This window comes from Oryzias melastigma, linkage group LG20 (assembly GCF_002922805.2).
Source record: "Oryzias melastigma strain HK-1 linkage group LG20, ASM292280v2, whole genome shotgun sequence".
NCBI lineage: Eukaryota > Metazoa > Chordata > Actinopteri > Beloniformes > Adrianichthyidae > Oryzias > Oryzias melastigma.
In genome coordinates, this window is record NC_050531.1 from 21,475,374 (window position 1) to 21,484,745 (window position 9,372).

General features: G+C 38.4%; 1 protein-coding gene across 1 annotated transcript in view; it reads left to right on the top strand.

Moving 5' to 3' along the window:
* cnn3a (calponin 3, acidic a) overlaps positions 1 to 8,700 on the top strand; it is a 17,113-nt gene extending 8,413 nt beyond the window's left edge. Inside the window, exons 2-7 of the mRNA XM_024280618.2 lie at positions 1,364 to 1,485; positions 4,376 to 4,442; positions 4,532 to 4,669; positions 4,740 to 4,856; positions 4,962 to 5,108; positions 7,843 to 8,700. Of these exons, the coding sequence (XP_024136386.1) occupies positions 1,364 to 1,485; positions 4,376 to 4,442; positions 4,532 to 4,669; positions 4,740 to 4,856; positions 4,962 to 5,108; positions 7,843 to 8,178 (927 nt within the window). The 3' untranslated portion in view covers positions 8,179 to 8,700. The remainder of the gene's footprint in view (positions 1 to 1,363; positions 1,486 to 4,375; positions 4,443 to 4,531; positions 4,670 to 4,739; positions 4,857 to 4,961; positions 5,109 to 7,842) is intronic.
* Positions 8,701 to 9,372: the final 672 nt, after the last annotated feature.

Here is a 9,372-nt window from a genome sequence, read left to right on the forward strand (position 1 = left end):
GGGGGGCTACTGTCCCCTGCTTAAAAAAAAACCACTAGACAAATTAAGCACAATATATTTTCACAACTATTAGCATACTGTGTATATCTGGATCAGAAAACATGCTATTTCCTCTGTCACTGCAGGAGCTGAGCTGAACCGCCATACAGGACTTTTTTTTTTTAATTTTTTAATCTGGCATTCTGTTGTCAGCTGTGTTAATGAATGTGTTCTGCTCTTCTCCCAAACCTCCTCTCATTCATTCATCCACAGTAATGAGAAATCCACATGCAAACATTTATCAGCCCCTGTAAGTCCGTTAAATCAGGAAACTGATAACATCTGCAGAGGGAAGCAAATGTGCAAAAACGGGGTCTCGGCACAGGTTTGTGTGCGGATCTGTGGGTGGTTGTGGTTGTGGGTGGTCACTATTATTGCCACACTTTTGGGAAACGCTTGTCTGGAATTCCTGAAAACGGGGGTGACACGGTTGCCATAGAAGGAGAAACGTTGAGCCTTATTCTTCTCTTTATAGTACAAAGATCTCCTGACAAATCAGTTTCATGATTTAGCTGTCAACATCAGCTGCAGGGAGTGAGTTTGTCCCTGCTCTTAAGACGACAGCAGTACAGTTTCAGGTATGGATGGTTTCTCCTAAAAGTGCGGCTTATACTCTGAAGAGACTTCTTTATATGTTTCTGAACATGCATGATTTGAAGATATTTGCCTTAAAACTGTGTAATTCAAAATAAAAGACCACTGGGAACAATTTAACAAGAGTGTAAAGATGATCAATGTGGGACTAACTAACTAAACTGCAGATACCTGATATTAGTGTTTTTACTATGCAGCATATAGAAACATTAACACATAAACCTGCACAGTTTCTTCATTCACAGCTGCTCTGTAGTGCATATCACACTCTGACACGTTTTTTACAATACAATATATTGGATTATGGTTGTTGATTAAAAAATCAGTGCACAAACTGTTCTGTTTTTGTGAGGTCTTTTCTGTACATTATGGTGGGTGCTGCTGTAGAAAGTCATTTGATGTCTTGGTTTGATGTTGATTTTAGAATTTGCACAAACAAGTGCGTCTTTATCCACTGATTCTGGCATTATATACACTAACATTTGTTGAGTTTTGTGAATGCACATTTCCTTCGCTGCTCCTGTTCTCCCTGTCCCGTTGTGTGGGAGCAGACTGATGTTTTCTGAAGTCAAAGTCACATTTGGAGAAGGAAAAACTTGTTTAGATATTCTCTCAACAATGAAATCCTCATTCCCACATGAAATATTGTTTATCCATCGAAATATAAACATGGTTCAGCTTGATTATAGAAATGAGCATAAGTTTATAAACCTTTTATTTTATGTTTCAGATTGCTCAAAAGTATGATCTACAAAAAGAGGAGGAGCTTCGCTTCTGGATTGAGGAGGTGACTGGAATGTCCATTGGAGAGAACTTCCAGAAAGGTCTGAAGGATGGCGTCATCCTCTGCGAGTAAGTTATTAGGATTATGAATGGGAATGCAGAAACTTTGGAGGCATATAGTGAATTTCTTTAATACTTTTGATTATTAAAATAATGTAATTCATTTCCAAGTATCAGCCGTCCAAAAGTTTTTTTTTTTTTTTTTATGTCGGCGATAATCTCACAGATCAGTTTTTTTATATTGCTGGATGAATACACCAAAATCAAACAATACAACTGGTAACCGGTATAATTTAGTGTCTTCTAAATAAAGTGGTGCTTCGCTCTAAAACGGTTCACCTTTTGTGGTCTCACAGTTTTGTGGGTTTTTCTATTCAGGTTCAGTTTTGCACGTTTGTGTTTCTCTACAGCATATTGTGTTCTGTTTCCTGATTGGCTGTAGATTAACAATCCATCTCCATGTACAGAAGGTGCTCAGCTTGCAAAAATGATCTTTTTCATTCTACAGGTCTAGGTGCTAGTGTGAATGCTGTAAGATGAATTTGGCCACTGAAGATACTGAAATGGATAGCTAAAGACACTGAAGCTAATAGCTGAAAACACTGAAGCTGATAGCTGAAAACGCTGAAGCTGAGAGCTAAAATATTAGCTAAATAACAAAATCTTGGGTTAGCTAAAAATGTCAGATATAATTACCCGGAGGACCGGATCCGGCCCCCGGGCCTTGACTTTGACATGTGTGCTCTATAATATAGGACTTATTTTTCTATGAAGCTTTGAGAGTTTAAACAAGATATAAAAATGTGAAAATGTTCATGGCTGTTTGAGAAAAGTGTATAAAGTGAGGAGCCTTATAATATCTGTAGTGTTCATAAAAAATAAAGCTGAGTATTCTGTGGATTTAACCTATTGTGGGTTATTTATAACGAAACTCTGGTGATTAAAAAGAGAACACTGTGAAATGATAAGTGTGAATATAACTTCATTCTCTTAAATATCAGAAAGCCGGACTAGTTGCAATACATTCATATTACTAGAGATACTCTATTGTCTTTTAAATGCAACGTTTTCTTCGTCAAAGGCTTCTCTACACTCTTCTAGCGTAATGAAGCGTTCCAGAGGAGTTTGTTCAGTTTGTTAGCTTTGTTAGTGTGGGAGTTACCAACAGACAGATATTGACGGTCTTCAGGAGTGAGTCACAGATGGATGTGGTGGAGGAGGATCTAGTAGTTCTCCTAAACATCTTCTAAGATTTAAACAGGAAAATAATGTTGTGTATTCTTTCTGTGAAGCTCCATATATGAGCTGTGGTAGTGTGATGGAGGGTAGGGACCGCTGACCTTCGAGAATCATGTAGTTAACATCAGTGGGTTAGTAAACGTGTTTGGTTCAGGTGATGTTCAGCCTCATGCACACAGATGCACTACCTATTATTTCTAAACTGTATTGTTTTAACTGTACTGTTATGTTGTATTGATAACATTTTGTTTCTTTTGGCTTTTTTTGTTTGTTTTCAGAGATGAGCCTTTCAAAATGCTATTGCTTCCATGCTATAAGGCACATTCTCAATAACTGGTCCATTTTTAAGCTTCTAATGATGGGTGTCGGTGTGAGGGTGCTGGTGATCCAAACAGATTATCTGTTGCACTCCTAATTCACACTATCTGTAACTCCCAACCTCGTTTGCCACACATAAAAAGCACATTATCCTGAGTTTCTCCTTCCTAGTGTCTTCCAAAACGCCCAAAGCTGTTGCTTTTGAGGAAAAAATGAAAACGTTAATATCTTAAAAAAATTATCCTGCTATATATATATTCAGCTCAATGTAATACACAAGCACTACAAAAAATAGAAAACTTATAAACTTTCCATTTTACTACACAAATTTCCATTTCCATGTGGCCAAATTGAACTAATCCTAAATATTTAGTCCTAAAAAGTGTCAAGGTAGTTGGTTCACACAGATCCAGGTAAAAACAGGTTTTTCCAAACTATGTGGGACAGGTGTTTTGCTTGGGCAGTATTCATATTTTAATACAGTCAATATTCCTCCACATTTTACCTCGGTATACAGTATTACCTTGAGTGATTGAAACGGGATTCCAAACAGGATTATTAGAAGAAAAACAACGTGAAATGGTTATTTTAGTGTTAAATCTTCACGTATGTTCAAACATTCCTCGTGGATAATTCTGACCCGCGAGCGCTTCCTTCTCTGCTCCTGCGCACTCGTGTTTCATCAAAAGTAATCAGGCGCAAAGATGGATTTAAGAAAAAAATTACAAATATACCTCATATGTCAGTGCACTACCTCCACTATAAAATCAAAAACCTAAAAGTCTGTAGAAAAACTCTCCTCCTCTATCATCAGTGCACATTTGACCTCTAATGCTGAACAAACACAACTTCTGTTCAGCATCAGCCATGCACAGACACACCGTTACTAACAGGTCAGACAATCAAAAATAAACCACACAAATCCTTTAAACTCATAACATGTCGAGGAGCAAACCTGGTAAATGAACTTGAATACACTGACATGACTCCGCCCCATATAAATACTTTGTTTTGTTCACTTTTATGAATGATAAGCTCCAACTTTACTCTAAGAACTGCATAACAAAAGCTACCCTGTTCTTGTTTAACTCTTTAACACCATATTTCTTTAAATTAACTTTTCTGAATTTATAGGTTTGTGTGACGGAAAATCCAACAAATGTGTGAAAACCAACCAGAACAAAAAACTAAGATATTAAAAAGAAAAAAAATAATGTTTTTCTACAAATGGATGTGGATCATCATTGCTTTTTAATGTCATGTATTTTTTTTTATTTGTTTTTATGGATGGATTTTATTTTGTTTGGTTGGTGTTTATGTCGTGTTTCTAGGTGTTGTATGCTAACACTAAATGTGTGTAACGATTCAAGTTGACGTTATTTTCACGATCTGTTTCTCGTAGACTCATCAACAAGCTGCAGCCGGGTTTAGTGAAGAAAATCAACCATTCACAGCTGAACTGGCACAAGGTGAGAGTGAAGACGGCTTCTCAGTCCTTCTCCTGGTGTCCTGCAGCGTCCCCGTTCCCTCATGTTGTGTTTCACCTGTTGCTCTGCAGCTGGAAAACCTTGGAAATTTCATCAAAGCAATCCTGACGTATGGCCTTAAGCCCAGTGACATCTTTGAGGCCAACGACCTGTTTGAAAACGGGAACATGACCCAAGTACAGACCACTCTGCTCGCTCTGGCCAGCATGGTGAGTGTCCCTCAGCCTGAAGGATGGTTCAGGACCATCAGATCTCTGAGACGCTCCGTCTGTTTTCCAGGCAAAGACCAAAGGAATCGACACCAAGATTGATATTGGAGTAAAATATGCAGACAAACAAACTCGGCACTTTGATGAAGAGAAGATCAAGGCTGGACAGTGCGTGATAGGACTCCAGGTTAATGTCACTCGTGTGGTCGTGTTCCGATGATTGTCGAGGATTTCACTGTACCGGTGAACGAATGACACTGATGGGATGAAACAACTTGACTTTTGTCCTCAGATGGGAACAAACAAATGTGCCAGCCAGGCTGGAATGACGGCGTACGGAACCAGAAGACATCTGTATGATCCAAAGACTCAGACGGACAAACCCCACGACCAAACCACCATCAGTCTGCAGATGGGGACCAACAAAGGAGCTAGCCAGGTCCAGACCAACTCTACTCTGTTCACACATAGACAGCATCTCAACACAACCGCAGATCAACTCAAACACTTTTTAGTGTCGTTAGTCAAATTTACCAGCTCCTATTCATTACAAGCTATTTCTGTATGAGGTTTCTTCAACTGTTTATAGAATATTAATTTAGCCGGAACATATTTTAGCATCTGAAGTCAAATCAAATAATATACTGATACAAATAAGTTCAAAATGCAGGTAAAAAAAAATCCTGAAATCAAAATTCATTGATATCTGCATTTATTTTAAGGTTTTTTTCAGCTTGAAATTAATATAAATAAATGCGGATGAAAATGTTTATTGTAGAAACTACTTCTGCCAAAAAATGATTATTTTAACAGTCGACTAATCACAGATTATTCCTCCACTTAGTCCATTAATCGGGTCATGCGCACAGTGGATGTAAAACACAAAAAAATTAACCATTAGCTTTAAATCAACTGAAAATAAAGACAAATAAGATGATTGTTTATTAAACTTTTAACGAATCATAGCCGTCCTAGTAGAAACATAGACCCCCCCCCCATCAATTGGAAAGAATGTATCTTCTCTTAACCTCTAATTACTGTGGAACATCAAGCACTGATGACCAGAAGTTTTCAGTAACAACTTGAATCCAAAGAAAGCAATCGGAAAACACTTCCTAAATCTTAGTCACATGACCCTTGAGGTTGGTTTATACTTCTACGCGATTCGTAATCGCTCGTGTCGCAGTGGTCGCTCGGCCTCTTCAGTCACATCAGAATGCAACACCTGCTGGCGACGTCATGATTAGAGGATGCGACTACGCAGAAAACTGTCCAGAAAAATATATTTTAACTCTGAAAATGATGAAAAGTTAGAAAATACCGAACTTCACTAACGGAGAGAGATAGTGGACAACTAGATATAAAACAGAGCAAACTGCTGAAAAAAAGTCTTCTTCCTCATTTTTCTTTTTGTTTTTTAATTTAATTTTTTTTATCTTTGTTCGAGACAGCAAGATTGTAGATGCGACGTGAGCGATTACGACTCCCTCTGATGTATAAACCAGCCTTTATGGGGTTAGGTTGCCTGGGCCCATGAAGGTGTCGACAGGAGTGGCTAGTGTGTCTTGTAGTTCCCTTGAGCTCGTATGGCCACCTTAAGGGACGTCATGAAAATGACGTGCATGTGGTATTGTGAAGTATTTGTATGGAAAATGTGATTTACGCGGAATACTGTCGTATGGAACACCAAAATCCAGTCGTTGGTGAAGTGCGAATGCAGGCCCCGCCCACATGCTGCGCACAGGGAGTGCAGGTGTTGCATAGGTCCCTGTAGGACGCCCACTCAAACTACACTCTGACTGTCTAGTCATTTCTAACAGCTTGAGGAGCGTGTGCTTATCACGTGAACGGCACTAACGGGCTTATGTGAAGTTCACAGGGCTTAAAAAAATGAAAATATTCTATACCTACATCTCACCAATTTCCCTATATGACCTGTTGCCCGCAGCATGCCCATAGATAAAAATATGTACATGGACATTTGCTATCTAAGGGCTCAATAAGTGGTCTATGACTTTGATATCTGCTGCAGGACACCCCCTTTCCCCCCGCAGGCAACTTGCATCCACCTGTATGAGCAGTTGTGAAGAGGGCTGGGTATCGGTTATAATTTCCAGAATCGACTCGATTCACAAGATCCTGAATCGATTTAATTCAGATTTTTTTTTTTTTTTTTCCACCGATTCTTTAGATTCTTCAATTCAATTTAAAGTTTAGACATTTAGATACATTTGTTTAGAAATACATTAATAATCTACTATATGATTTGAATATATTTATATTAATCTCATGCAGTTCATATTTTGTAAAATTTATTAGTGAAATAATGAGATTGTTAATAAAATGCAGTCTTAAAGGAGAAGTTCTAACTAAAATGTTCAGATCATTGACATTGTAAACATTGTTCTGCTTCTCCTGGAGGACGTTTCAGTTTGGCCACTAAGTGGCGATCGTGCTATAGAAGTACACTTAATTCAAGAAGAATGCAACAGTATTTAAGGGGAAAAAAACAAGTTTTAGACCACAAATATTTACTTTAAAACATATTTCCCCAAAAGAGTTTGTAAAATTCATGCTTGTGAGTAAATAAAAAAGTTTATTTAGTCAGCAATGTATGTTTGGGTCAACCGAGCGTTAGCATTAGCCATCCTGCTGGAAATTCTATTGAACGTTAGCATCAAGCTAGCGGACTTTAGCTTTATGTGCTAAATCGAGTTATCGATTATTGATCTGTTGCGCTTAAATCGATTCAAATCAATTTTTTTTTTTCAGCCCAGCCCTAGTTGTGACCAAAAGCTAACACCCATGTCTGGTTCCTCCTTTGGATTAAACCATATCGCGTCGCCTTAAGATTTTTGTTATCTGAAGTTTTATTTGCCACTTTTCTGAAATTGGTCAAGTGATTTAAAAAACAAACTTTCAATAAACTTTCTGAAATGTGTGTTTGCTACTATTTTTTGGCTATGGTTGTTTATTAGAAATGGTCATAAATACGCATTTGTTGACTATTCTTCCAACAATTCAGCTTCATGTGTTTCACCCTCATCTGCAGTAGTTCATCAGTTATTTCCAATACTTTTAGTTTAGTATCTTTCAGTATTTTTCCCTTCTTGATTGTTCTGTCACAGGTTTTGAGGACCCATCAGGTCTCATTCTGTTTCGCTCTCTTCCAGGCGGGCATGGCAGCTCCAGGGACCCGCAGGGACATCTTTGACCAGAAAGTGGCGCTGCAGCCTCTGGACAACTCCACCATCTCCCTCCAGATGGGCACCAACAAGGTGGCGTCCCAGAGGGGCATGAGCGTCTACGGCCTGGGCAGACAAGTGTACGACCCCAAGTACTGCGCCCCGCCCACCGAGCCCGTCGTTCACACCAATGGGAGCCAGGGGACCGGCACCAACGGCTCTGAAATTAGCGACAGTGAATATCAGGCTGACTTCCATGAGGAGGAGTACCATGGAGGCTACCATCATGACTACAGCTCACATTACAATGATCAGGACTATTAGCAGAGGCCTCCCCTCCTCAGCAGTATTAATCTATTTTAGCTACTTCGAAGGAACAAGACTCATACTTCTCTCTATAGTACTTTTAATCTCTTTAAGTATTAAATTGTCTTTTTTGTTTGTTTTTTTTTTCAGCCTGGAGGTGTTAGTATCAAAGGTAAGAAGTCGTAGTCCTGTAGGAGGTTTTTATTTGATAAGAAGTCTCATCAAAATCCACTGAAAAACAAAGTAGGAAGGTCCGATGTAAAGAGTGGGGCTGGTTCTGGTGTTTTTAGTCCACTCATCAGAGTATAGCGGTTCCATGTGAAGCCCTCAACTCTCTGTGATTCATCGTTCTTTTGCATTCCTGAAATGTAAACTTTGAAGCTTCAGGCTGATGGTTACTGTCGGACTTCCTGGAACTTCCTCTTTGACCTCTATGCCCGAGCTGTATTTATTGCATTTACTCTTTTGTACGACATTCCATTGTCTTGTGATGAAGAATGAAGGTAGTTTGTCTCCAATAAAGTCTTATATTCTCTGACAGCTTGGTTGAAAACTTTTGAACTTGAGGTTTGCAAAAAGAAGGAAACTCATTTTATCATTTAAAAAATAGTTTTCGGTATAGTTTTTTTAAATGGTGTATACATATGATTTACTACCTTCCTTGAAAGCCCAAAGCGCTTTAGTCACATTTACACTGATGGGGGCGCTGCTGCCAAACACTGACACCAACCTATAACCAGCAGCAGCAATGTGGGGTTCAGTGTCGCCCGAGGACGCTTCAACTCGTGCTCAAGTGAAGTGGGAAGCTACCGTGCAAACAGAATGCTCTGCCACAGATATTTGCTGTTTTTGTTAATACAAGAAGAATAAAAGACTATTATAAATACAGAATGAATGTAGCTGTAGATCAGGAGGGCCAAAATCCAAAACATTTCTTAGGTCGCGGGCCGAACAAGATAAACATTTATAGAACACTTTAAAACTGCATTTTTAAAACTTTAATAATGAAACTTTTTACTCTAAATGTGAATCAAAAACAGGCAGGAATATTGATCCAGAATAAATACATTTAAACCTTAAATAACTTTCAATATTTTACTGTCTATAAAAAAATATGTAAAATTATACAAGAAATAAACTAAACATTTAAAGAAAAAACATATATCTTTATCTCTATGTTTTGTTGTCCTGTTATACTCACACCATGAGTGA